Here is a 27330-nt window from a genome sequence, read left to right as displayed (position 1 = left end):
AATTGTTTTCTTCCGAGTAAGGAGAGCAATAAAAGTCGAAGAAGTTCAGTTGGACATGAGCAAAATAACAAAGTTACAGAAGGGGTAAATGAATATTAAATGATTATCCAGTCAGGAAACACGCAATTTGAGTTTCTACAGTTTACTATTTTAAATTACTTATCGCTAGTCTTACGTCTAGCCATTCTATGTATATTCTGCATCCATTGTCCGTCCGCTCCCTCGGCTCAGTCGAAAAACCACCACTGCTCCTCCAGTTCTCCGTTCGCACTAGTATGGCGAGGACTCTGGTTCACAGGAATTGAATCCACCGACGCTGACTGGTCGATCACACGATAAAGCTGGACAAAAGCCGAAAAGTTCAAAAATCAATATTTAGAACTCAGGGTTATGCTACAAATATTGCAAGAGTTTTTCAAATTAGTTAAAGGAATTACCACAAAATGCAAAACAAATAATTTTCTGGCACCTTACAGTTCTACTTCCTGATCGAAAAGCTCTAGCCTGTTTTTAAAGATCTAACCATCGTTAATTTTGGAAAATAAACATATTCTTTACATTTTCAAATCGAATGCAATGCACCAGAAAACTATATTTACTTTTCTGGAGTAATTGGTAGTTTAATTTCGAAAACTTGTGCTGTAAATGGGCTTTCTAATGCAGCTACCGAACATACCAGACGATCATTTTTCGCAGCATTTGCATTTTGATTGTCCGTCGAAGTTCCGTGTGTCGCGTTTTGATCACCACCGCCTATGTGACTTACAAAATTTGAAGTTTGCAAAATAGGAAAAAAAGGTGAACAATAAGGTAAAGCCAACGAAAAGTAAGGAATTTTGTTAAAGAATTTTGCTCAAGAACAGGTTAAACGTTTAGGTTTTCAAAAATTTTGTAAGGTACAGGTTAAATGTAAAAAAAATCTTGAAATTAAGACACTTATAAGCTAAATGAATGTTGTTGCCTCCTTTTAATTTACAAATTACTTTTTAGTATCTATCAATTTTGTCAATATTCCTATTCTAAAAGAACAGTGTCGTCATAAAATTAAATTTTCGTAGGAAGAAAATGAATTAAAATCATTTCCCTAATTGGGAATCAAATATATATACAATTTTATACATTTTTTTTAATTTGCCAGAGTCCATATAGAAATAAAAAAAAAGGTTTATGCAAATTAAAGGCATTTTGTGCGCCATCGAGTCAATTTTTATATAGAAAATATATATTATAATCGTTTTTACACTAAAAGAATTTAAAAATGTAAAAGTTTTTAATGTCGAGACAGGCATTTTCTTCAAATTAGGGTGTTAAGCCTAAATGGAACTATAAGACTTCTTAATGTGGACAGTAAACATATAGCTGCATATTCACATCCGGATGGAAACACACTGCTAGCCAAAAGGCTACAATTGATTTGGAAAAACCCTCTTGATCCAATGGAAGTTATGCCTGCCATAACCTACGCTTCCTTCATCTGTTACTTTCCAAGACTCTATAAAAATCTTCTGCTATAAGAGTAACTGATTTATAAACGAATGATATCAAATGATGTTATAAAATACACACCTGTTACACTTGAATTTGATTTTGGTAAGTTAACCACATCACGCCGAAATGTTGATAAATTTTGAGTAAATCTATAAAAAAATATACGATATAATATGGAACAGGTAATTCATTATATATAAAGATATTGTAAACTCACTTTTCTTTATTTTTACTGGAAACATTTCGCTCGATTCCAACCATCAGATCATCGAACCACTGAGCCATTGTCTGTTGTTTCTCCACTGGTTGCCCACAAATAATTCTATCCTTTAGCGAACTATTAAAAACGTTTTTTAATGGATTGCAATTAAAAACTGGAAAGTTAAATATTGTCAAAAAAGAATCTTACCGATAATAATCCTCATAGAGTAAAATTAGAACCAGCAATGGACGAGACATGGACCATTGATTTCGACAATCCTCAGCCAAAACGTTGTTCAATAATGAAGACATCATACTCTGGAGCAACTCAGAGTTCATTTCAACAACCTTAGATTAAATAAATTATTAAATTTAATTTGAACAATACAAACTCGTGTAAAGTCATTGGAAATAAGCATACACACCTTTAAAAATTGCGCATTTTCTTGGTTTAAGCTCCTGAGCTTTTTGTTTGGAAATGTGGAAACTAAAAAAAGAAGTGAATAAATTTCTGTGCGGGTAATTTATTTCTTTTGTTACCTTTCATTTGTAGCTGTTTAAAAATGTAGGAAACAATACTATCCAAAATTGTGCAGCAACTTATATATATGGCTGAATCTAAAAGTACATTTGAGTTATAGTCGTTTTACCTCAGGTTATCTATCTATTTTAATTTTGTACAAACCTAACGCAGCCAGTCCTTTAGTAAGACTTTTCAAAATGTAAACGAATGCAGAAGGCTCCAAGGCTGCCAAATAGGAAACATGATCTTGTGAAAGACAATTTAACAAATTGTAATAAGCCGATGACAACTTCGGATATTCCTGTAAGTATTTCAAAAATTTAAAACATTGTAATATATTTTGTCAGTTTTGTTACTTACCAGTAAATCACTTTGTTCTATGGAAAGAATTAACTTTGCAATAATATTGAGAACATTATCCAAAGTACTATCTCCATACAGCTTAAATACTCCGCAGTTAACATAGTTTCCCCCCAGAGAGTTCTTTAAGATTAAGAAGCATATGGCAATTCCTTTGAGTTTCATGGGATACAGTTGATCGCGTGGAACCTCTTGGCGCAAAATACTATTGCCGTATATACAAATAAGTTTTGAAGCCTCACGAAATAACAGAATGCCCATCGGGCTTGATACGTTCCCAGCCAGCCTTTGGGTGCGGCAATGTACTAATTCAGCAAATAATTTCAACACAGGTGTCGTAACGGCAGGATCGTGAGCCCATATTTCCATTGCGCGCAACAGAATAGGCAGGTAGTCAGCATAGTATCTGTAAATAATAATCGTGTTGACAAACTATTTATAAATTATTTACAAATTTCATACTCACAGCCATTCGAAGAGCATCGTATACTGAATGCGAGCATTAAGAGGCAAAGCCAGGCCACGAAGGTCACGAGCCAAGCCAATGGTGGCTTTTTTGGCTTCATCAGTGGCAAATCTCGAGTTCATCAGCGCAGAACCAAGGGATTCGAATTGGTCTAAATGAAAGAGTTTTTGTTAAATTAGCATATACAAATTTCAAATTGGCCTTTTCAGGAAAATATACTTATCCAATGATTATATAGTTCCCTGAAAAGGCACATGTATCAACTATATAAACTGACTTGTTAAAGGCTCCAGAAAATTATAAAATCTCTCCTCATCCTCGCCCAAATCAAACATTAACAAACGCCCTAACGATGTGTAAAACATGGTGCGACATCTCATTTCACTTAACGTAGAATTCGTTCCCAGGAATGGAAAATGTTCGCTTGTGTGATGTGTAAGCATAAACTGAACTTCTTCTAAGCGTGCCAGTTTGCGCACGGAATTAAAGTGCACAGAGAGATCCGAAAGTAACATAAGGGTTTTGGTGATAATCGGCTCCGAGCGTCCCCAAAACTTAAGATTTGTAATGCTGAAATCAAGGATAAGGTAAAACGAAAGGACAAATGTCTCCAAGAATATGAAACTTACATTTTGCGATTAATAAAACTTAATAGCATTTGTTCATCGCTCAGTCCAAACACTTCGCTTAGTCTCTTGTATACATTTGCTTTTTGTGCCTGCTCGCTGCTATGCATTTTACGCACCTGATCCAAAAAGCTAAGGACTGCCAGCTCGAGCTTTTCGCAGCCAGCCTGCGGCAATCGAGCGTCTGTTAGGCTCATTAGCTGCAGCACTCGAATTACGAGCTCTGCGTCCATGGTGTCATGTTCATCGCTTGTCGTTACGGACAGACGACCCACGATCGCCGAACCGATTATATACACTAACCACGTAAGCTGAAGCTCATGTATTGTGATATCAATGGGGTTCGCGTTGGGCGTCTGCAAGAGGTTCTCATACTCACGAGCCTTCTGATCAAAGTGCTGAACCAGAAGGCTACAAGTCTTGTTATACTCGCACCTTTCGATCACCGACAATTGCTCCAGCTGTTGCTGTACCATGCACAGATCGTCCAATGGATCCTCTAGATTGTCACGGACAATCAAGGGAACAGCATCCAAGCGCGAATCAATGTACGCCTTGATGACTAACGGCGTGTAGGTGCCCAGCAAATGCGGATCCGGCGACTTAACATACGGAACAGATGCCACCATACGTTGCCAGAGCGCAAGTAGGTAATGTACACTATTCGGTGCAAAAAGCCACACCTGTAGAATAAAATTAGGAATAAACTTTTACCCGATTCTCAAAAAGCAAGTACGTACATGCAAGGATTGCACAGTAAACTTGGCTATTAGTTCGATTGCTTCTGGATAACATGGGACCGCTATAAGTTCACCTAGTTGATAATTAGACTTGAGGCGAGCCAGCAAACGGCAGAACTCGTGATAGTTATCTGGATCACTTAAGCCCTACAAAAAATTATATTAAATTAAATCCGTAATAGGTATTTTGTATGTTTACTTACGTGCAGACTTGTCAAAATATCTCTGACTCCTTCAACCAAATGCGTGAGAAATTTTGTTCTCTCAGAATTACTAAAAAGAGACCGACGCACAGATGTCATTTGAACCAGGCAGGATATGGAGTAGCTAGCTAAACCATTGGGCAAAATTTGGTATAAATCAAAAAAAAGTTTAAGTGTGTTCGAATCTAAGAATGCAGGACGCCAAGCTGTGGGTATCTACGTATAAGGTCAATTTAATAAAAGTTCCATATGAATTTAATGCATTTGCGTACATACCTGAACGTTATTCATGTCGTCAGCAGATTCGTCTGTCGAACTCCCGATAAAGTCGAAGCTCAGGCAATTTTTCGTTAGCCGCAGTACATGTGATATTAACCTTTGAGGTGACACAAAATATTTGAAAATTAGTGTTTATTATTCAAAACAACTACTTTAATAGTTAAATTGACCAACCAAATAAAAATTTAAAAATTAATACCATTTTAAAACAAACTACACAAAAAGGTATAGTTTACTCACGCTTGTTGCGATTCATCCATAAAGTTTATGGTTTTGCTATTATCACGGGCTGTTACCAAAAGTGAGCAGGATAACAAAAAGGTGTCATAGAGTTGCTGGTCCCGATAGGAAGTGGCTATCTTTCGATTCTTCGAAAAGGACAAGTGCGCGTCGATCTCCACAATTGAATTCATTTCACAAACCAGTTGTGATAGAATTTGCACCCCAATTGTGCAATGCTCCACAGATCCCTAAGATAAGTTAAAGCCAGTCGTTAGCAACAGTTCTTTGATAAGTAAGTGCTATGATTGTACCTGCAGAAACTTCTTAACATCTTCCAAAAGATTTTGGAACACCAATTCTCCCTTGTACGTATCAAACCACCCGAACTTTGTGATTTTGGCTAGGAGAGTAACCAAAGCCTGGATAACGAATTGCTGCAGGTTTGGCCTTGTCGCCAAATAGTTGAGGGCATAGCTGCGAATGTCGATTCGCTGCTCAAGACTGAGTCCCTGAATAAGTTTTGTGAGAGTGGATGCGGCCAGCATTTGGGCGTAGCTGGAATCGGCCCGGTCCAATAGCAATTGGCATTTTGGCAACGCATCTTGGCTGTTTACAAATGTCACTAGGGCTTTCTCGGCTTGGGCACGAATATTTATGTCAGTGGCTTCGTATAGTTGCTTGCAGAGAACCTCCAATTGTTGTATATCCTGGAAAACACGCAAAACTCGACGTACTTCCATACTTTTTTTAATCGCGCGGATCAAATACACACCATAATGCAACTAGAATGAATACCGGATTGAGCTTCAAAAGCAAACTGGACAATGCTCAAAATGTATTTTTATTCCGGTGTTATAACTTAGAACTAACCGCTTCCTTTTGTGTTGATGTCTGTATAGTTGGTTCAACCAAAGTAATGACATATAGAAATTTTTCTTATTCAAGTTAATTTATAAATGAAAACAAAACGCTAAATTGTTCCTCAAACAAGTGTGACCAAAACAAACAAATTAAAAATAGCTGGGGTATTCACGCACTTGTTGAACTGCAAACGCGACATCGCTTTTGCAGCAGCGTATAATAATCTGGAAAGAATAAATGTTTTTTATTTGCATAAACGTTTAAATAATGAAAACGTTTTTTTGAATTCGACATTTTAATGTTCTGTGCTCTTTACATAAAACAAAAATATAATATGGTGTATGTATGGTGAAAATATTCATACTTAAGTTTAAAATAAAATTATTTAGTTAAATATGAAATATATGTTATCGTGCATAAAATTCTATACGGAAAATACGGAAGTATTTCTATAAGAACATTGAAGTTTTTGTCAAGTGTGAAAGTGACATTTTATTTGGAACTCGACTTTTTATAATAGTATCAAAGGAATCACTTTTTGCAATACTTATACTTTTAAAAAATAAGTTTGCATAATCAAGATATTTAACAATTTGCCTGGAATTTTCCTATTCTAATTTCTGTTTCACATCTTACAAAAATGCCAACCACGCATGGTGTGACGAAAGTTTCACATCTTTTAAAAGTTCCAACTGTTCCCGCTGGAATGCGGGGTTGTCTTTTCTTTGTTAATGTAAATATGTTAAATAGTTGTGTATAATAAAATTGAGATTTCCTTATGCGATGATTAAGCCGAGTCTGAGTCGAAAGACTAGATCTGTTTTTACCAGGCGCAAATTAAATTTCCAAGTCGGCCATGTTGGCAAAAAATGCCGCTTGACTCCCAGTCCCGATATCAAAATCAGTATTGCCCACATCAATAATTTATTCACGTTCTTAAATAATTCGCCACATACTGACCGCCCTTTAATAAGTTCATTATTACGTACAAAACTCAGTTTAGTTTTATAGTATTCGTTGTGTTTTGACAAATATTTAAGTAGATGACATTTTGTATACATCAAAAATAAAATGAATATATTACAAATATAGAGATTAAAATATCATACACACACATAATGTTATATGACCTTCATTAATACAGTATCTTAATGTAAAACAGTTTTCATTCAGGGTTCAATAAGCGGTTTAATTTTTATTTAGTTCGTCAAGTAGTTACTCAAGAGCTGTATTTTATTGTCCTCACAGACCGAGCGCACAAGCCTTTATTTTTATTCCGTGGCGAGCAGCGAAAAGTTCTCGAAATTCATCTTACCCTGCACAGATTCATCATCAAGGTCTTCGGTGCTGTTGGTAATACGTGCTGTGGTTTGGGAGACACAAAAGATATGCATGAGATTCTGTATGTAATGTAATGATATGTTAATGTATACGCACTTCTAGAACCCTTTGTGGATCCCACACTCATAGAACTTTGTAAGCCTCCATTTCGACCATACAGAACATTTTCCAAATAGGGAAGACCATTGTTATTCACAATATTCAAGCCGAGGCATGTCTCAATTTGTTTCCAGCGATGAAGTCGTTCTTGCAACTCATTTGTCACTTCGCCAAGGGCATTGCGTGCCTCAACAATCGATCGATCAACATCATCAATACTTTTGCCGTGTGTGGAAACAAAGGCTCCCACCAAACTGGATCGCTTCTTGCGCAATTTCTCGCATGCCTCCCTGGCCGACTGAAGCTGTTTCTCTGCCGATGTGCGTTTCTTCTGATGATTCTTATTCTCTAGTTCATAAGTGTACTGCAGCCACGATTGGAGTTGCGGTGGTGGTGCCCAGCAATTGTCAACCAGCTCGAATTCGGCCCGAGACAACTCATTACGCAACATTTCTATCTCTTTCTTAAGCTGCTGCACTTCCAAATCCGAATTCGATGAACTTAGTGTGGGGGCTTCCTTTAAACGCCGCTCCAAATCTAACTTTTCTGTAGCCACATTTTCTTGTTCCATCCTGGCTCGTTCTAGTTCCTGCAAATATTAAGACATGTGTTAAACCTAATTAGCTTCAATCCAATATTATTAAAAACCAACCTTCTGCATTTCCTGTAAACTTTGTTCAGCTCTCTGCAATCCCTCCATATCCTGTGCCATTCGTCGCAGGTGACGCTTGGCATTTTTGTTTTGCTGATAGGCGTACCAACAACCAATAATTGCGCTAAGCAACAGAGTCACCAGAATGTAGTCCTTCCAACGGGTCCCAGTTTCTAGGTAAAATAAAGTTTTAAGCTTAGATTTTTTTTTAAAGTATATTTTTTTTAGATAGTTTAATTACCCCTTGGGGGCCCAAAAAGAACTACGTCCATTGCTTTTAGTGAAATCTTTTGTTTATGTATGGGGTCTTTTATTCCAAGGACATTGCCTACGTACTGCAGGTTATTCACAGCTAACCTAAAAGATTAAGATTAAAACAATAAGAAATTAGGATTTAAAAATGTTTTGTCGAATAAGTATGAGTTAGCTTTCTTTCTTAGTTTTAATTACATTTTTTGTTTCAGATCGAATTTGAATTTGAAGAGCATAACAATAACAAATTATTTAAATGAGTTTTAGCAAGATATTAAATTAAAAATATTTTTTAAATGTATGGATCATGAATTATTTATAGCGTACCTTGGCAATGCAGCTCCAGTAACCTTATGTAATTTGAACAAATCGACGTATTGGGGAAGCTGTACAGATTGTGCCAACCAATCTGTGGTCTGCTCGATGGTCCAATTGTGCACCTCTGATCGCAGCCAAGCCTCCCACAGCTCTTTGACTGATATATGCATATCGTCATTGAAGTGAAACGCTTTCTGCCGTTTTTCATATCCTGAATCGTACTTCAATTCTTCCCGCAAAAACTGTAAAGATCAGTTTAAATATGTTAAAATAAAATTAGATGACCTTTTCAGATAATCGAACTTTTGTGCATAAAAATATTAGTTGCATATAATTTGTGTTTTTAGAATTAAAAGAGCGTTAACACATACGTCATCAGATTCACTCAAATCGATGTTTCCATTATCATCGTCATCAAGTTGTCTATGTAAGCTAGCAATAGCCTCCATGCCAAAACGATCCTGCACGCTTCCGCTGTAGCAGTCAAAATCATCTGCAGCGCACGCGCCATCTGCTGAACCGCTTCCCATGGAACCTGGTCAAAATCAATCGGTTAAAAAAATTGTGTACGAAAAAAGGTACAAACATAATTGGGCTTACAAAAAATCTTATATTTTTAGAAAATAAAAAGCATCAAATACATACATTATTAACAAAGGGCCTTCAGATGATGGCAACAGATATTGTTATGCAAACAAAAAAGATTGTACATTTGAAATTAAATACATTATTTTAAAGAAAATTGTGTAAATCAGAACAGCCCTAAAAGAGAAGCATAAAAACCTTTGAAACCTGAAATTTAACAACTACAGCATATTGACAAAAGCCCACGGACGACAAAAGTACAGCAGTTGCTCGTTGTAAAAGCTGGAATACAATTTTCAGTCTTAAAGCAGTCCCTTTTCAACAAACCACTGCCATTATGACCACTCTTCACAAAGACCATGCATAGCTCTTCGCACTGCCTACATGAGCCTAAATAAGTGCTGAAGCCATGGGTTATTTGTTTTAATGCGATATTTAAACTAAAAAACAGTACAGAAAGCCAACTTCGGTAAGCCGGAGTTAAAATACCCTTGCAGTTGTAACTATTAACATTGAAGCCTATTTGTTTGTCCAGATCGTTGCTGTTTTAAAGACAATGTCCCCAAATAAGACAAATAATACTGAAAACGTTTTAAACGCAAAATAAAAACCTAAAGCTGAAATCAAATTCTCTGAGAAATATTTATGTATATTTAAAAAACAACGAAGTTTTACCAATTAAGCCAGATTATCCTATACATTGTCCGATCGTTCCTATGGCATCTATATGATACAGTCGTCAGATCACGGCCGTTCCGACTAAAATACTACCTGCAATAGAAAGAAGACTATTGTTAAAGTTTCATGCAGATGGCGTCAAAGCTGAGAGACTAGTTTGCATAAAAACGGACAGACAGACATGCTTTAACTACTTAAATCCTTCGCTGCGTTGCAAACGTCTGACTAAAATTATAAAACCCTCTGCAAGGGTAAATCAAAACTAAGATAAATCTATTAAAACCGGCCACATCACTGAAATGCCTTAAATAATACTTAAATTATATTAAGGAGAGATAATGATTTTGTGTACAATTTTTTTTGTGGCTCAGTGTAATGAATCAAAGTTTTAAATGGTAAACTTAAAATTATAAATAACTAGGTACTTAACAGTTTGTTAAATCAACAGGTTTTCTTTATTTTTTTTTTTTACTTTTGTATAAAACTTACTAAATTCATTGCTGACAGCTTGGGACATTGCCTCGCTAAGGAGATTATAAGAACTTCTGTGCAGATTGTGTTCAAGATGAGTCGAATGTTCTCCTCCACTTCCGGCATGCGAAGCAGCGATATGTGTAACATGAACAGCCATTGATGGGGAATGCACGACCGAAGGATCCGATTCGACGGTCATATGCAAATTAGATCCGGGTGAATGATGTATACTTTGGCCAGCAGCCTCATTGGACGAGTGGCGTGAGGCTACATTGGGATTTTGCTTATACTGATGTTGCGCATTGTAGCGATTCGAAACGACGGAAACTGTGTGTGTGCCATGATCCAGAGTACTTATGCTCTTAAGCACACAGCATAGAAATATGAAAGAGTAGTTCCAAATGGTATTCCTTCGCATTTTTTTAAAATGTGTGGACCCTTTTTAAATTAATTATCGCATACGCCTCCTCCTTGTTATCAATAATCGGTTCGAGTTCTTTTAAGTTTTCAAATCACATTTGTTTGTCGTGAAAATCATAGTTTTCAACTAATGATTTCCTAAAATTAAAAGAAAACATTGGATTAGTTTATTAAAGTTGTATTACAAAAATTATACGCAAAAACCCTTATAACGATTTTCAGATGCTTCATATATTTCTTATCTATATTTTTAACAAATATGCATTTTGTGACTTTAGATTACAATCTTTTAAGATTAGGTGACTTTTGCTACAGGTTGTTTTAATTCTCAGTGGCTTTTATCCCTCAGATACAATCATAGAATTATATCTGCAAATCTATTTTCTCTGTGATTTTTATGCATACCAATTAGTCCTAAACAAAAATTGATTAAATAATCAAGCAAAGCCAATTGTGTGCAAAAGTATAATTGGGTTCGGTAATAAATTAAGATTTACTGTGTGCGCAGACTTATGAGGCTTTTTATTTGCCGATGAGATTCAGTTTTATGGTTATTTCAAGATAACCGCCGATCAAATATTTGTTTAGAAATACAAACGTAGGAAGGAACCGTATGAGTAATAGATTGAACAATTTTTTGTGTAAAATCAACGGAGTTCTTTGACATTAAATTCCATTTTTGTTAGCAAGTGTAAGTTTATAAAACATTTTTGCGAGCTAAGTAGACGTATACTATGATTCCAATCTATCATAACATGTAAAGACGTTGTACAGTTGTATTTTTGCAATACATTTACATTTAATTTTTAATTTTTAAGTTGAATCAAATAAATGCGTACAATTCGGCGCTTTCATACAAATATTGCTCAAAACATATCACATAACGGTACATTTACAATACTACAGTTAATTGACTTCAAATTATTGGGAAAGCTTACTGTAATACTGATTTTTTAATATTTTTAATATTAGACATTGATACTATATAGGTATGTACGTATGTAAGTTTTGGAAGGCATCAACATTGTTTACTTCTCAAGGTGTAGAAAACGTAGTAAATTATTATAGTTTAATTGCTTTTGGCTGCGTTTTGAATACGCAATTTACAATGCCATTGCCAAACACTTATTAACCACACATATGCGGATGCCCAGTGGTAAACTTCCATAAGTTTTTTTTAGACCTCAAATAAAAATAAAAGCACTCACACTAAAATTCCCGAGTCAGTTTGGGTTGAACAATGTGACCAGTCAACTGAAAGAAAAAAATACAACCGATTTAATATTGAAAAAGCATTTTATTTAAATAGTTCAATATATATTGTATAACAATACAATAAAGTTGAGGTTGAATCTAAGAAAGCTTTTCAGTTTATGCTAGTTTTAAGCCGGTTTCCAATATTTTCGCAGTCTACCCATGGAAACTCCACACCTCAAGCTATAAACGTGCAAAACTTATACAAAAATCATAGGCACCGTCATATGTTGTCCTAATACCTACGAGTTTTTATTTTTATTTAATTAAAAAACATAAGAAAAAACCGAGAGAAATCTTGTATTAATATTGTCGAGGTTCGCCTCTACCTGTGGAATGATTGGGATTTCTAAAAGATGTGAAACACCGATTCCACTTCCGAAACATAATTTTAAGAGAATTCGAAAAAAATCACGTTTTGTATGCCTAACAGCCAATTTTCACAAAACAGGAAATTCAGATTTTAAATATGTTATCTATTTGAATATTAAAAACGAGCTTGGGATTAATGCATACATTGTCCAATAAGGATCTTATATCTATGCGGTGCGAACACCCATTTACTCATTTACGATATTTTGAGTACGTGCAAAATGCCTGTAATAATTGCCTAACGCGTAGTTTAAATAACAATTGATTGCTAAAGAAGTTGACAGCGCGAAAGACAATATTAATTGTACAATTTAAATGTAGTTCGAAAAGAACGTTTAAAAAGGCAAATACTTAATAACTTTAGGGGAAAATCGATTTATCGCATGAACTTGGCATTTATTTGTTGATAGTGTGTAAAACTTTAGAAAGACCCACAACGAAAAAATAAAAAAAACGCGCGCACGCAGCGTTTGCCTATTGAATTAAACATTAATAAAACAATCCTTTGAATGAGATGCCCAGTAAGCGATGAAGAATATTGAATATTGACATTAGTTCATGCAGGTGTACATATTATTTGTGTGTGCTTTGTGCCCAAAAGCAGGAATAGTGTATTTTTAAACAAGACTCGGGGGGCGCTGATACATAGCTCACGCGCACAGGACACCAGTCCTAACATAAAATTCTCGTTTTCACGCTATATATGTAACGCAAAAGCGCCTAATAGTTGCAAAAGTTTCAATTCCTTGGCAAACAGGTATGTATTTATTGGGATATATGCAAAATTCATGTGCAAATGTTTGCATCCTTATTACTAAATATAGAAGGAGCAGAAACCATTAAAGAAACCATTTCCAATTGTGCAAATCGGTGAATACGTATAAATCATTTGTACAAACGGATGTATGTGTATGTATATATGTAAAGGCAAGTGTAAGTTCTTGGTTTTTTTTTCGTTTAAATTAGCACTGCGTTGAGGATATTTATTTACTCGCATAATATTCGCATGTAAATAAGCATAAATGTTTGTATGTTTGTTTATATATACAGTAGCTAATGGCTAAAGAAATGCCATTTTAAATTTAAATGTGCCGAGACTTTGATGCAGACTGACTAGCGAAGCAAATTCTAAAGGATACTAAAATTTTAATTGATAATATTTTTCCGTGTTTGGAAAATTTGTATTCAAGCAAATTTACAAATAAAAATAGGAACAATTATTTAAAATTTCGTATACATTTTTTTTATTTATATATATGTATTTATAGTTATATAAATATAAATTTAATGAAATACTTCAAACATTTATTTACCAACCATACAACCATAACCAAAAACCGATGTTATATATATATATATTTTTTTTTTTAGCATATCTCTTTTAGTCTTTTTTTTAACAGGAATAAAGCTCTCCTTCTAGTTTTAAAATAAATACAATATATTATTAATTATACTTCTTATTGCAGGATATAACGGGACAAGATCTTGATGCCCGCTATTTTCAATGAGAGATAATAAAAGTGGTGTAGTGTTGTGAATAAAACTGTATAAACTATTTTGACTACGATGAGCGGCGTTACCCAAGAATTTTGTGTACGCTGGAACAGCCATTTGGGAAGCATTGGAGCGGCATTTCCCCAGCTTCTAGCTGGTCAGAGATTCGTGGACGTAACATTGGCCTGTGAAGGTCAACAGTTGCATTGCCATCGCTTGGTTTTGGCCGCTTGCTCCACATATTTTGAGGCGATACTGGCGGAGCATCCGTGCAAGCATCCTGTCATTATATTACCCAGGGAAATAAAACTATGGGAGATTCAGGCACTTGTGGATTTCATGTACAAGGGAGAGGTGAATGTCACGCAAGCCGGTCTTGGTCAGCTGCTTCGTTGTGCCGAACAGCTACAGATTCGCGGTCTTTACGGTTCCGAGGCGACGATAAACTACAAAAAGCTCCATCAGGCGAGCCTGGAAAACGCCAAGGATTCCGTTGCGACCCCAAAAAGTATTAGGCATTTGGACAGTGCTGAAACAGACGACGCGGCCACCAACTCAACCACCTCAACGATAACCACCTCCGCACCACCGTTGCCAGTTAATCAGCAACAACAAGCGACAGTATTGAAGCGCCAGAATCAGGATGTACGCCAGCGGCCACAGATAAATGGCAGTAATGCTCAGCAGCCAGCGAAGGCCTCATCCGCGGTGGTTTTGGGCAGCCACTCGAATGCACCGACCGAAGAGGATTCCGGGGACGAGACCTCCAACAATTGGAACGCCTACGGGGACAGTTTTGAGGATTGCAACACCTCAACGCCAATTGGGGGCAACAAAATGAGTGCCAGCCAGCTCTCCCTTCAGCAGACGAGGTTTGTAGCAGACTATTTAATACTAATTTTGATATAGGACATGTAGTCAAGGAAAAAATTGTTGGAAAAAAAAAAAACTTAAAACACCTCTTCTTACAGACTACAAATGCAGCTGCAGCAGCACTATTTGGACTCCAATGTTGAGGATGACCACAACTATGTAGCCGCTCATGATGAGAACAATGACGGCAGCTTTAGCGCAGGCGTACCCTGCGGATCCGGTCTCTTGGGCGGCATGGATACTGATCTCGACACATCTGCTAACACTTCCGCTGGACTGACGCATAACTCCATCGATGGATACACTTCGTACAAACGCGTTCGACGTTCAGAAGCATCTCTAGCACAAGCGGCCAAATGTGTTTCGAAGGGCGAGACATTCCAAACTGTCAGCAATATGTTCAATATTCCTGTCTCAACCATTCGTTTTTACATGGCGCGGAAGGGGATTCTTCCGAAACGGAAACGTGGACGCGGTGCTTCCCATGCCGGAAACATAATAATCACAACAAACTCAGGAAAACTTTCAACCGTCCCTGCGAACATAACCCATCCCCAATCCCAGCAGATGTCCTTGGACAGCCTGCAGCTAAAGACGGGCATCACGAGTACCAGCGGTAGTAATAGTCCTGCGACTGCTACGGCCACGTCAATGTCACCATCCTTTGATATGGCCCCATCGGCTGATATCGTGCCTTTTCACCTTCACAGTGATGCGGCGACATTTAAACTAAACGAGCAAAAAATGCACATGATCTGATCGAACCACGCAGTTTGCTAAGCTGTACTGTACTTCTTTATAGGGCATAGGGATGGATTTCCAGGCAGTTAATAGGTTCGGAAGCTGCTTTCTTTTTTAATTTGGGGATAAGCGCATCCCGCTCGTGTGGGATCTTTAGTCATAACATAGTCAACAAAATATGTATAACTTTTTTCATCGATTTTTTCGATTAGTTCTAACTTATAGTTTTATCCTTGGTTAATTATACTTACTGTTAAAAACATAATTCATCCTCAAAATATTTCGGAAATTATTACAGTAGAAGTGTATTCTTACAAGGACTATGACTAAAACTTGCGTAAAAATTAAACATCTGTTTTTGTCGCCCCAGTACTCTAAGAAATTACTGTATTGTTAATAAGATAAATAAAATCAACCTGGAAACTTTTACTAGGTTTTTGTGTGATTGCAATTATAAGATGACAATTCATAATAAATCCGGACGTCATAACATGTAATCATTGTGCTTACACAAAAAAAAAAAACTATTGATATTAAGGCAATATTGGTAAAATACGATAAAAAGAGTATCGTTATTTTAGTCAGACTCTATCAGCATCATTTAGATTAGGTGCATGTTTATTTTATGTCAAACCTTTGAAGATTTTTGGGCAATTAAAAAAAACTATTTTATTCGACATAAGAAAATGTAAAAACCCGTATACGCTATTCAAACAGACGTTGTGAAAATAGTATTAAATACGTGAGTAGTGTTTACGAGGAGGCTTGGCAATAAAATTTTAAATGCATTAATTATACTTTAAATAAAAATGGCGATGCCATTTAAGAAGCAAGAGAAAAGATTTTATGTTTTACAAGACTTGCCCAACATTTCTCCGATTCTAATGCATTATAATGGAAAAATATAATGTAATGGAATAATAAGCTGCACTGCCAACAGGTAATCGACCGTTTGGTATAGTGGCAACGGTACATCAAAATTAATTTTTAGTATTTTTTGTTCTCGAGGTATATTTTCAAGGTCAGCCTGTGGTCATACTTCGGCTTGGCGTAAATATTTCCACATGATTGGATTTCTGAAACTCAAAACATCCTAACGGAGATAAAAATAAAAAAAAAAGATTCTTACCTTTTTTGTAAATTATGTCTAAAGGAAACAATGACGGCTATAAAGGGACAGCAACCGGTTTTTTACTGGACGAAAGTCTTAAAGATGATAAAAACATGCAAGGAATTTTGAATAACTTTTCCAGCAGCATTGAAACTTTGGAAAATGATCTGAAAAACGCACTTGAACTACAATCAAAAGAAACATTAACCATAAATGAGCAAATTAAACTGGAAACATATTTAGCATATTTAACCAGCACATTGTTTTGGATAAACCTTAAATTACAGGGTGCCGATGTCTCAAAGGTAGGAGGGCATCTTGGCATTAGCCGGTGTTGCAATAGCAATTTCATGTCAAAAAGTTATATTTTTCCGTTTTCTTTTAGCACGGTGTGATGCACGACTTGGGCCGAGCTAAAGAATTACTGGCCCGTGATAAGGAAATAAACGCTTCTCTTGCGGCTCCAAGATTGGATGTAAAAGCTGCCAGAAGATTCATCTCCGCCGGAACTCACACGCGGTTTGTGGACATGGACGGCGTTATGGTCACCGAAAAACAGTACAACAAAAGTCTGAACAAAACCAACTAATAAAGCAATCATCCAAAATTGAAAAGAAATAGAATAGCCAATTTCCTCACACCGCCATTAAACTAGAACATACACAAACAACTCATAAACATTTAAAAAGAACACTTGTAAGGGAAGTGTATCTTCTAAAATTCGATATTTTAGGAATATCATGATTTTATTTCAACGAATTTATACCAGACAGTCAAAATAAAGCATACTCCTCGCTTTGTATGCCTTACGATATATGTAAGTTCTTCGGACTCGAATTGATTTCACCTCCCTTGGTAAATACATACGACCATACTTATGTGAATTGAATTAAGCCAAGCCCCAGTTAAGACAAAATAATCTTGTAAAGCTGGAAAATAATTTTAATTCGTACGTTTCATTCTAAATGGCTTAATTTACGGTACAATACGATATATTACTGATGTTTCAAAACCGATAAATTAACATTAGCATTGTCCTTAACTTTATGTTGATCATATTCATACTTTAACCATACAGATATTAATATTTCCGATTTAATTTCTTTTCCATTTTCTTGAATTATTAATTATTTATGTATATAGCGTTTGTTTTTACTTTTACGTTTTCTTCATTTATTTTTAAGATTATTGAACGAGAACTGGCAATATAGCCCAAAATTTTCTATCAGTCGGTGTAAGATTGCCCCAATAAGGGGGTTTTTAAAGCCCGGGCTGGGCCCAGTGCACAATTGTATTTTTCCTGCCGCTTATCCGTGACCATCGAAATGTTCAAGTTCTCTACACGTCCTGCAAAGGATCGTATAATTTACTAACTAGCATAAATATTAATTTCCATATTTACAGCTGCGGTTTTGCGTTTTGTTATCCGTTTTTGTTTTTTGGTTTTTTGTTTTTTGTTTTTTATTTTCTGCTTTCTGTTTACTGTTTTCATCTTCTGTTTTTCTGAAAGTTGTTTTCCTACTCGAACGTTGGCATTGCTTGGTCCGAGGTATGCAAAAAATATGTAAATATTTCCCAATTTTTATTTCGTTAATTTATCTTTATACGTATGCACGTGTACGAGTATGAATATCAATTGGGATTTACTCACTTAATAATTGTATTAATCTATGAATAAAGTATGGCTATGTATTTACCACTCACACATAAGAATACACATTTTGTTGTTGCTTGTTAAGTTTTTATCCTCTTTGTTTTTTGCTTTTCCACTTTTTTTGTTTTTGTTTGGTTTTGCTTCGCTCTCCATTTACGTTAACTAGTTTTGTTTTGTTTTGGTTTTGCTTTCCTTTTCCTTCTCCATTTCCATTTCCATATCCATTTCCATTTGTTTTTTCCCGTCACATTTACATATAATTACTTAACTACTTAAAGTTAAATTTATTTATGTGCTTATACACGAGCAACGTATGGTAACTATGCTAAAGTAATCATAAAGGTCGATACAAATTTCATTTATTAGAGTGAAAGCTAGCTGCGCGCTGGCTCCGGGCACATGTGAGTGGGCGTGGCTGATTCGGTTACTGATTGCATGGATGTGAATTTGGACGCTGATCCGGAAGTGGATGTGGATGTGGATCTGGATGTGGCCTATGCCTTCGCCGTGGCTATACCTTTTCTGATTTTTGTATGCTAACAGTAATTGGGATGCGGATACGGATGCAGATGCAGATGCAGATGCTGATGCAGATGCTGATGCAGATACTGCGGATGTGGGTGTAAAAGTTGTGGCATAACAATATCAATGCTTATATTCCGGGTAGCAGCCATTCTCGATGATTTGTTCGGACTGACTGTTGTTGCTGCTGCTGGTATCGCCTGATTGCTGTTGAAGCTGATGCTGCGGATGCTGCTGATAAATTGGCAGCTGAAGAAGCTGCAACTGTTGCTGCTGCTGCTGCTGATGCTGATGTTGCTGCTGCTGCTGACTTATGACCGCCGCCGTGTCGACCTGAGACTGCAAAGCGCGACGAATGGGCGGCTGGATAACACTTCCACTGCTTTCCGTTTCCGTTGAGGGCGGGGATGGATAATAGTCCCTCTGACTTACACTTATACCATTTGGGACGACCGGCAAACCCATTATGGTACTGCTGGCCGAGGTCGCCGCTGCCGCTGCCGCTGCGGAGGATTGATGATCGCCGTGGTGCTGATGCGGATTGTGTAGCTGATGCTGATGCGGATGCTGATGGTGCATGGCGCTGTTCGTTATAGCCCCCGCCGAAATGGGTCCGACGTCGATGTATGGTTGGGAATCCGACATTGTACCGGATGGCGGCTGGTCCAATACCACGACGGATACCACATCCTCACTCGCCCACCGGGCTAACTGTTGTTGAGCTTGAATAAAGTCATCACTAGAAAATAATAATCGTAGCAGGAACAACGGTACATGGTAAGAACAAAGGGGGGCCATTGGATTCGGATGAGGATGCGGATGCGGATGTGGATGCGGATTCGGATCGGGATTGGTTAGCAGATGGGTTCGGCAAGGGGATCTGGATCACATGTATGCGGTAGATTAAGAAGCGAAAGGAAACTATCTTCGGCAAGATCAATGTTTTCCGTGAACCCTTCACAACAAACAATTGGGCAATTGAAAACTGTCTACAAACCAATAGGGGGATTTGGACAACAGCAACAAATGATACACAGAGATTGTAAAAAATATTAGTTGGTGTTTAACGATACATCAGCAGCCCATCAGTGATATCTACATAAGTTAAGATCTCTTAGAAGAAATCAAATATTATGGAGTTATGAAGAACGTAATTTGTTTCCATAGTTTTGAAGTTTGAAGTTTACAAATCAAGTATCTATTCCGAAATCTATCTGAATAGTTTCTTAACTTCTTAAAAGCTTCAACTGAGTGGTTAGTAATATATTTTATGAGCACATTATGCTTTGGAGCAAGGACAGCTGATGCATCGAGAAACTGGAGGGAGACCAACGTTCGACAGCGTGACAAGGACTCGGGCAATGGACGACGGATGGCCTGGTGGCGTGGTGTGGCAAGAGCAGAGAGTAGAGTACACCGAGTGGCAGTCAGCTGTCAGTTGTCAGCTGGCGGTACTTACCTCTCGCTATCTGGTGTCTCGTGGCAGTCGAGCCGGGCGTCGACGACGGTCCGGTCGTGGTGGTCGGCCGTCTCGTAGATGCCCTCGTCATCCTGCTGCAGGTGGGTGTGCGACGAGTGGTGCGACGAGTGCGGCCCATGGGGACCCAGGGGGCCGTGGGTGGCGTGGCCGTGGGCGTGCGAGTGGTGCGTGTGGTGGCCAAAGGCGTGCGGCGAGTGCGACTGGTGCGGCGCATGGCGCCCGGACGAGCCCGGCTGGCGGTAGCGTCCTCCGCCGCCGAAGGTGAACCGCGACTCCTCATCGGAACGGGGACGACAGCTTCTGCTGTAAGACGCATGAATTGTAGCGGTTTTCTGAGATTGTGGTATTTGCTGATTGGAGCTATTTTGGCGACCAGAGGACAAAGACAAAGAAAAGAGGCAAGCAAATAATCAAATTATTCCGTGGCAGTGGGACTTAAATGGGCTTTGGGTTTTTATTCGGGTTTTTGGTTTTTGGTTTTTGGATTTTGGTTTGTGGGTTTTTGGATTTTGGATTTTGGATTTTGGATTTTGGGTTTGGGGTTTTATTTTTCATTCTTTGTTTTTGAAACGAGAGCCTGAAACCGAGACCAAAACAGAGACCGATAGCCATGAGTAACTTAAGATCAATGTCAACGCATTTACCCAAAGTAAATGCTTGTTATTGTTTTTTGTTTTTTTTTTTTGGTTTTTTGGTTTTTTGGAAAATGGTGCAAGTGATTTACGTAAATAGGAAAACGATGTGAAGTCAAGACCCTTGAGAAATAAGCCCACCAGATGGTTTAAAGTTTATGTTAGTTAGTTTGATATTTTTGGTTTTGTTTTTTGTTTTGTTTTGTTTTTGTTTTTGTTTTTGTTTTTGTTTAGTTTGTTAGAGTGGCAACCAACCTTTATCACACAAGGTATTCCAGCCTGAAGCCTGCAAGAAATGCGAATATAAATTGGCATTGGCTTGAGTTACAATTTAAAATACTGCAGTACAAACAAGCAGTGGCTTTCATGCCTTAATTGGTAGGTCAGTTTTCAGTTTAAATAAACATCATGAATTTTGATTGTACGAGTAGTATATGCTTGGTGATGAGTATGAAGCTTTAGTCTTCGTTAGTGGGTTGTTTTTTTGGATTGGATTTTGTTTCGACTTTTTTTGTTGTTGTTGTTAATGAACATGTGAGATACTCTCAAGCCATCAAATGTATTGGGTTATTAATCACTTGCTCTACGATTTAGTTATGGGTGGTAAGTTGGAAATTTGTTGTATCATAGATCGACTATTGAGTATTAAGAATTACTGCCTACAGTTAAACCATGTTTACAAAGCGCACAATACAGATAGGTGGTGTAAAAAACGTCTAAGAAATTATGAATTTAATTCATAACATAGTTTGCAGCAGCCGTTGGACATTTATGTTTGAAGTAGTGTGTATGGGTGATTCCATATCAGATTTACAGTCGATATCGGGAAATTCGATGAGATATTTTTTTCATGCTCTTTATCGAAAATAAATCGACACGTATTTTTTTATTTGGCTCAGAAAATTTTTTTGACAAAGTTATGATTTTTTGAATTTTTGATGAACTGCCCTTTTTTTGATGACAGTCGCGTTTTCCAGCCCCAATAACTCGAAAACCGTACGTCGCAGAAAAAAATGAATAGGAAGTAAAAATTTCATACTTCCTTCTTTTTTGCAAAACTTTCGTGAAAAAATTTTTTAAACAATTTTTCACCACAAAAAGTTCAAATGTTTATAACAAATTCATTTTTCTCCAACTTGGACATTTTTGATTTTTTTTTTTTTTTCACAATAAATCCTTCAATTTCTTCTGATGAACATACTAAAATTTCAGAATGGGATCAAAATTAGTTTTTGAGTTATAGAATTTTAAAGATTATCATGCACGGTCCGCGCGTCAATTCGCTTCGCGCGCGCATAGTAAGGGTCAATAAAATGAATTTTTAATGCTATTTAATTCTATAACTCAAAAACTAACTTTGATCCCATTCTGAAATTTTAGTATGTTCATCAGAAGAAATTGAAGGATTTATTGTGAAAAAAAAAAAAAAATCAAAAATGTCCAAGTTGGAGAAAAATGAATTTGTTATAAACATTTGAACTTTTTGTGGTGAAAAATTGTTTAAAAAATTTTTTCACGAAAGTTTTGCAAAAAAGAAGGAAGGATGAAATTTTTACTTCCTATTCATTTTTTTTCTGCGACGTACGGTTTTCGAGTTATTGGGGCTGGAAAACGCGACTGTCATCAAAAAAAGGGCAGTTCATCAAAAATTCAAAAAATCATAACTTTGTCAAAAAATTTTCTGAGCCAAATAAAAAAATACGTGTCGATTTATTTTCGATAAAGAGCATGAAAAAAATATCTCATCGAATTTCCCGATATCGACTGTAAATCTGATATGGAATCACCCGTATACAGAATGTGATAGTAATTTATATTGATTTTGCTTTTATCATTTGATCGTTTTTAAGGTGGCTAACAAGAGGACCAAGAGGGACATTAAACAGAACAGGACTGGACTGGACTGGACAGGACACACAAGCGATTTTTAGAGGGCTTTTCGGGTGTCTGACTCGGTACCAATAGTTTTTTTATAGTAATTTTTTTTCAAAAGAGTTCAAAGAGGTTGTTGGTTGTTGGTTGTTGGTTGTTTATCGGTGATTAAGTTCGGAAGCAGAAATAACACTAACCCTTGAGATGACTCACTACAAGCTGCGGAACTTTCTAATCTATAGTGGCGATCGGCTTCTGTCTCCGACATGCGAATGTCCTCCGAGCCACTGGGACTCATGTGGCGCGACGAATGGTGCTCGAGCTGCCTGATCAGATCCTCCAAGTTGCGTATGCGCAGCGGTCCCGTCGACGGGGCATCGTCGTCGTCCAGCTGCTGCTGCTGCTGTTGCTGCTGTTGCTGCTGCTGCTGCTGCTGCTGCTGCTGGCCAACCGACTGCAGGCCCACCGAGGATGGCTGGTGCAGCTGGTGCTGCGACCGATGGTGGTGCAGCATGCTGCTGCCGTGCGGTATGCCCCCCGAGATGCTCGTCGATCCGCCACCACCGCCTCCGAGGCCGCCGAGGCCACCGCCACCGACACTGGATGCCAGGCCGAGGCCGCCACCGTCCAGGATGATCGCGTGCACGGCCGCATTGTCGCAGATGTTCTCCCGCGAACTGGACTTGGAGCCAATGTTCCGCTTGTACTGCTCGGCCGCGTAGCCCAGCTGGGAGCTGCTGCAGTCCTGCAGCGTCTTGCGCAGCATCTCCTCCGACAGGCTGCCGCTGCCGACGGGCGTGTTGCCGGTGCCGGTGCCGCGGTGCGTCGCCGCGTTGCGCAGCGCCTCCAAAATGTCCTCGTGGTAGCCGTTGAGCGACTTGAGCGTTCGCTCCACCTCCGAGGCGGCCGCCCCGCCGCTCGTCGACGCCAGCGTACCGTCCTGGGTAATAAGCTCGAGGTTGTCGGACTGATTGTCATCGCCCCACTTATCTTTCAGCTGCTCGCCGTGCACGAGCCCGTAGCCGTGCTTCTTTAATATACCCTTCTCTGTGTTTTCGTTTCGTTTTCGTTTCGCCGCCAATAACAATTGCAATTGCGAATGGCATTAGGTTTGAAGTTAGTATTAAGTTCCAATGCGCATGTAAGGGGGAAATATACAAATTTTCGTTGGTAGAGAAAAGGCACGTGACTGCAAAACAGCGATTATAGTGTGGGAATGACTTGAACTTAACGGCACAAGAAAACAATATGGGTTTTTAATTGAACTTTGGAATTTTCGATTGGGTTTTGATCGTGATGTTAGTGCGTTAATCTTGTTAAACTTGTTAAACTTGTGTTCCCTTGCGAAAGAGTTTCCTAATTTTATTTAAGGCATTTTCGACCCTATTTAATATATATATGTATATATTACATTATGTGAGTTTAAAAAACCATTAAATTACACAATACAATTCAAATTACATTTCGTACATATTGAAATACAAATAGGTAAACTCGCGTGGCGAAATAAAAAATGTTCTTCATCTAAATATCAATAAAACGGCGGTCCATCGATGGTCCTCCAAACTAAACAACATAGATTAAGATACAAAAAAGTAAATTAAATCCTTAAACGTTTAATTCATAAAAATTGATTTAAAAGGTAAATGAACAATTTTTGAAAGCACCAATCTGACCTTTTAAAGGGAAGAACGCTATATTACCCGAACTTTACATAAGATACCCTGTTGAAAAAGTGTTCGATCGATCAAATATATATACTTTATAGAGTCGGAAATGTCCTTTGGAATGTTTAATACGGATCGCTTAAATACTCCACGAGCAACGTGTTCAAAATTGATTGATTGATTTCGTTGTTAGGTTATGGGTTAATCTCACAAATCATTGTGTTTCTTTTAAAGGCCCGACAAAAATAAAGATCAAAACTTAGGTCGCTTAGAAAAAAAGCTTGTTAGGTTAGTGTAGGTACGTATATATAAATAATATATGTTCGCTGAAAATAAACTTGTGATCGCTATTGAGAGTATTAATGTAAAACTGCAACTGCAATAATAGAAGCTTTGAAGAGTACAAGCAGTCAACGTTAATCAATTATTATTCTATTTCAATTTGGCTTGTTTACGAGGAGGGTATCTAAACTGTTAAGCGGGAATATAGGAACACAATTTTTTCCAATCTGTTTTTGCACTTATATGCGATTACATAGTGTCTAAGGGGAGATTCCCGTTCGCCGTGATAGAAATCGATTTGTATTTCAAATGTTTGATCTGAATCTTTTTCTACGGTTAAAATAATTGCAATTTCTGTGCTTTTTTGTAGTTAAATAAGGGTAAAGGTAAAATGTTGTAATAAAACAAGAGTTCTCAGATAATCATTTTAGGAAATGAAACCTCCATGGAACGGAAACCTCCTCTTAATTGCAACTCTAAATTCACAGTCGGGGGCTTCACTGAAACCTCAATAAAAGTTGAAAAGCTACTTAAAATCCTTCGCTGCCAAAGAGCATTATTTATGTAGGTAAACAGTGGTATTTATACTGAGAAAATATATACAAATATGATATTTTAAAGCGTTTTATCAAAGTGTTCAATCTTTTGTTTAATTTTCTTTAATTTAGTTGACAAGAAGTTTGGATTGCTAGTTTGCTTTGGAACTTGGAGGTTTCTGTGACACCCCTTAGCCACGTTGTTTGTGTATCTAAACTAAGTAAGAGATTTAAAGGAATCGTAGACATAGTGTATTAACCTGCATGCGACTGATCGTCCTCGCCACATGTCGTGTAGCGTCGTCCATGGATTCCCTTGTCCCTGCGAAAGATACATTAAAATAGGTAGATAGATATACAATGTCTATTTGGAGCACCATGGCTAGGCTAGAATTACATAGTTGTAAACGTTGAATCAGCTGCAGAAAATCTCTAGAGATTTGAAACTACAGGAAACCACTAACTACCACTGCTGTGCAATATTGAATGTTTGCTTCAACTAGTTATCTCGTTATCTTGAATTGTAATTTGAGTGAGCTTAGGTCTCTGGTCGATATGCTAATGCATCGTTTACTAACGTCTGTTCTCTCCTTTCTTTTGGAGAAACGAAACGGATCCCTTCAGATCGAATTTGGTTTTGGGAATACACACCTGAAGCCCGTCTGATTGGCATAGACTAACTTGCTGGATCCATCCAGGGATACCTCCTCCACGGAGTGGTGGTTCGGTGCCGTCGCCGCTCCGCCGTAGGTTTTGGCAATTGGCTTCTTCGAATAGGGCGGATCGTACTTTAGCGTTGTTGTCTTTCGCCTATTTTGGCCATCCGGTCGGTGTGTCGTTGTTGTTGTGGTTTATTCATTTATATGCGTTATATATATTATAGATTTTGCATACACTCCAATGTATATAGTATGTGTAATAATTTTAAAGCGTAAGGTTATGCGTGTTTTACAGATATATGAAGTCAGTTATCGTATTTATTTCATTTGATTATGCAGCAAAATCAATTTTACGTCAGAGTGTTTGGTAATTAATGGGGCAGGATTCGTGGTTGATGGGTAATTCGTAGGTTTGTATATGTTTTTTTTTGGTTTTGGTTTTGGTTTTGGTTTTGGTTTGGTTTGGTTTGGTTTGGTTCAGTTTGGTTCGGTTAGTAAATAAATACAAACAATGTTTATGGTTTATTTGAAGAGTATGAGGTAGAAACGTGCACAAATACACACGCATGCACCGGGATTTTATTTGCATTTTTTTTTTTTACCATTTTACCATCATTTACCATTTTTTATTCGGTACGATTTTTTTTTTACGTGCATGCGTGTGTATTCAATGGCGCGTTGAAATATGTTTGGATTGCAGAGATTTTATCAGGAATTGGTTTTTTAATTCAATAAATACCGATTTGCATTGGTTTAATTTGGTTTTTTGTTGATTTTGTTTTGTTGGATCATTATATTGATGTTGTTGTTGATTGTTGTTTGGAAACGAAATGTTGCAATGAGAGTCTTGATTAATCAAATGCTTACAGATTTTGAATAAACATTTTGGGTTGAATATAAAGATTTTTGTTATGAATCGTATATATGTTTGTAAAAAAATGAACACACATTTAAACGCCAGGACTTTTAAAAATATATTTACACCCATTCATGCATATTGTTTAAGGTCACAAGGAGGAGAAAAAGCTAATTTTCTTCGGCCAGCCGAAGTTTTTATACCTTTGCAGTCGTCGGAGCTTGTTATATTTACAATGTATGAATCTTAAAAAAACGACAATGTTACGTATTTATAAACACATATAAAACAGACAGAATTTATTGACTTGTTTTTTCCGCTTAAAAGTTTTCACGAAAAAAATTTTTTTTTTGCAAGGGTATATATATAAGAAAATTTCGAAAGCCAAGAAAAAAAAAAAAATACAGGCTCGTAAAACATTGAGATAACAATTTGTAAAGCTTACAAATTGTGAACAGTTTTCAAGGAAATCATGATAAACAAATATTTTAAGCTCAATATCAGAGGAGAAAATTCTAATAGGCAAAGACATTAAGA

At 37.3% G+C, this 27330-nt stretch overlaps 5 protein-coding genes across 24 annotated transcripts in view; 2 read left to right on the top strand and 3 right to left on the bottom strand.

The window, feature by feature from the left end:
• Positions 1 to 126: 126 nt before the first annotated feature.
• Positions 127 to 6099, bottom strand: LOC108094701 (ran-binding protein 16). Of its 6 annotated transcripts, XM_017195432.1 has the most exons (18): positions 5881 to 6099; positions 5420 to 5815; positions 5127 to 5356; positions 4884 to 4983; positions 4608 to 4823; positions 4405 to 4551; positions 3668 to 4347; positions 3316 to 3608; positions 3039 to 3189; positions 2573 to 2978; positions 2375 to 2513; positions 2230 to 2307; positions 2115 to 2176; positions 1898 to 2037; positions 1706 to 1825; positions 1567 to 1637; positions 677 to 753; positions 127 to 341 (listed from the first exon to the last, which is right to left on the bottom strand). In XM_017195432.1, the coding sequence occupies exons 1-18, from the start codon at positions 5881 to 5883 to the stop codon at positions 228 to 230; spliced, it is 3423 nt and encodes a 1140-aa protein (XP_017050921.1). In that variant the 5' UTR covers positions 5884 to 6099; the 3' UTR covers positions 127 to 227. The 6 variants fall into 6 exon arrangements, with proteins under 6 accessions (XP_017050921.1, XP_017050922.1, XP_017050926.1 ...); XM_017195433.1 differs by lacking the exon at positions 677 to 753; XM_017195437.2 differs by lacking the exon at positions 677 to 753 and having other exon boundaries at positions 232 to 393.
• Positions 6100 to 6876: 777 nt separating this feature from the next.
• Positions 6877 to 12048, bottom strand: LOC108094711 (stromal interaction molecule homolog). Of its 3 annotated transcripts, XM_017195448.1 has the most exons (8): positions 11997 to 12048; positions 10384 to 10926; positions 9003 to 9166; positions 8641 to 8873; positions 8303 to 8418; positions 8062 to 8234; positions 7407 to 7998; positions 6877 to 7332 (listed from the first exon to the last, which is right to left on the bottom strand). In XM_017195448.1, the coding sequence occupies exons 2-8, from the start codon at positions 10784 to 10786 to the stop codon at positions 7241 to 7243; spliced, it is 1773 nt and encodes a 590-aa protein (XP_017050937.1). In that variant the 5' UTR covers positions 10787 to 10926; positions 11997 to 12048; the 3' UTR covers positions 6877 to 7240. The 3 variants fall into 3 exon arrangements, 2 of the variants coding, with proteins under 2 accessions (XP_017050937.1, XP_017050938.1); XM_017195449.2 differs by lacking the exons at positions 10384 to 10926; positions 11997 to 12048 and adding an exon at positions 9892 to 9954; XR_006245320.1 differs by lacking the exons at positions 6877 to 7332; positions 7407 to 7998; positions 8062 to 8234; ... (1 more) ...; positions 8641 to 8873; positions 11997 to 12048 and adding exons at positions 9892 to 9987; positions 11727 to 11750 and having other exon boundaries at positions 9054 to 9166.
• A 621-nt stretch (positions 12049 to 12669) lies between these two features.
• Positions 12670 to 15951, top strand: LOC108094595 (protein tramtrack, beta isoform). 3 transcript variants are annotated; one of them, XM_017195241.2, is made up of 4 exons: positions 12670 to 13171; positions 13239 to 13323; positions 13881 to 14780; positions 14880 to 15951. In XM_017195241.2, exons 3-4 carry the CDS (start codon positions 13981 to 13983, stop codon positions 15538 to 15540), a joined length of 1461 nt encoding a protein of 486 aa, XP_017050730.1. In that variant the 5' UTR covers positions 12670 to 13171; positions 13239 to 13323; positions 13881 to 13980; the 3' UTR covers positions 15541 to 15951. The 3 variants fall into 3 exon arrangements, with proteins under 3 accessions (XP_017050730.1, XP_017050731.1, XP_017050729.1); XM_017195242.2 differs by having other exon boundaries at positions 13239 to 13347; XM_017195240.2 differs by lacking the exon at positions 13239 to 13323.
• A 599-nt stretch (positions 15952 to 16550) lies between these two features.
• LOC108094597 lies at positions 16551 to 17454 on the top strand. The gene is made up of 2 exons (XM_017195245.2): positions 16551 to 16938; positions 17019 to 17454. The coding sequence occupies exons 1-2, from the start codon at positions 16666 to 16668 to the stop codon at positions 17220 to 17222; spliced, it is 477 nt and encodes a 158-aa protein (XP_017050734.1). The 5' UTR covers positions 16551 to 16665; the 3' UTR covers positions 17223 to 17454.
• A 103-nt stretch (positions 17455 to 17557) lies between these two features.
• LOC108094593 (zinc metalloproteinase-disintegrin-like NaMP) overlaps positions 17558 to 27330 on the bottom strand; it is a 27732-nt gene continuing 17959 nt past the window's right edge. For 3 of the 11 annotated variants that reach the window (XM_017195224.1, XM_017195227.1, XM_017195226.1), the window contains exons 20-24: positions 25930 to 26088; positions 25539 to 25600; positions 22991 to 23840; positions 20269 to 20649; positions 17558 to 19548 (exon numbers count right to left, since the gene is read on the bottom strand). In XM_017195224.1, coding sequence (XP_017050713.1) covers positions 18933 to 19548; positions 20269 to 20649; positions 22991 to 23840; positions 25539 to 25600; positions 25930 to 26088 — 2068 coding nt within the window. In that variant the 3' untranslated portion in view covers positions 17558 to 18932. Of the gene's footprint in view, positions 19549 to 20268; positions 20650 to 20677; positions 21208 to 22990; positions 23841 to 25538; positions 25601 to 25929; positions 26089 to 27330 lie in introns of those variants that run through there. The other 8 variants (XM_017195228.1, XM_017195233.1, XM_017195231.2 and 5 more) reach the window with 5 other exon arrangements.

Source organism: Drosophila ficusphila, unplaced genomic scaffold, assembly GCF_018152265.1.
Source record: "Drosophila ficusphila isolate 14025-0441.05 unplaced genomic scaffold, ASM1815226v1 contig_198, whole genome shotgun sequence".
NCBI lineage: Eukaryota > Metazoa > Arthropoda > Insecta > Diptera > Drosophilidae > Drosophila > Drosophila ficusphila.
Note: the sequence above shows the minus strand (reverse complement) of the source record. Positions and strands in the feature narration are given on the sequence as shown.

Excerpts from the sequence above, each read along its gene's own strand:
- LOC108094701 (XM_017195432.1), bottom strand. Across the intron at positions 2,514-2,572 it reads TAGAACAAAGTGATTTACTG|GAATATCCGAAGTTGTCATC; the intron begins GTAAGTAACAAA and ends AAATACTTACAG. Across the intron at positions 1,638-1,705 it reads TCCAGTAAAAATAAAGAAAA|ATTTACTCAAAATTTATCAA; the intron begins GTGAGTTTACAA and ends ATTTTTTTATAG.
- LOC108094711 (XM_017195448.1), bottom strand. The coding sequence starts at position 10,786 with ATGCGAAGGAATACCATTTGGAACTACTCTTTCATATTTCTATGCTGT. Across the intron at positions 9,167-10,383 it reads AGCTGTCAGCAATGAATTTA|GTTCCATGGGAAGCGGTTCA; the intron begins GTAAGTTTTATA and ends GATTTTGACCAG. Across the intron at positions 8,874-9,002 it reads ATTTGAGTGAATCTGATGAC|TTTTTGCGGGAAGAATTGAA; the intron begins GTATGTGTTAAC and ends TGATCTTTACAG.
- LOC108094595 (XM_017195240.2), top strand. The coding sequence starts at position 13,981 with ATGAGCGGCGTTACCCAAGAATTTTGTGTACGCTGGAACAGCCATTTG. Across the intron at positions 14,781-14,879 it reads CTCTCCCTTCAGCAGACGAG|ACTACAAATGCAGCTGCAGC; the intron begins GTTTGTAGCAGA and ends CTCTTCTTACAG.
- LOC108094597 (XM_017195245.2), top strand. The coding sequence starts at position 16,666 with ATGTCTAAAGGAAACAATGACGGCTATAAAGGGACAGCAACCGGTTTT. Across the intron at positions 16,939-17,018 it reads AGGGTGCCGATGTCTCAAAG|CACGGTGTGATGCACGACTT; the intron begins GTAGGAGGGCAT and ends GTTTTCTTTTAG.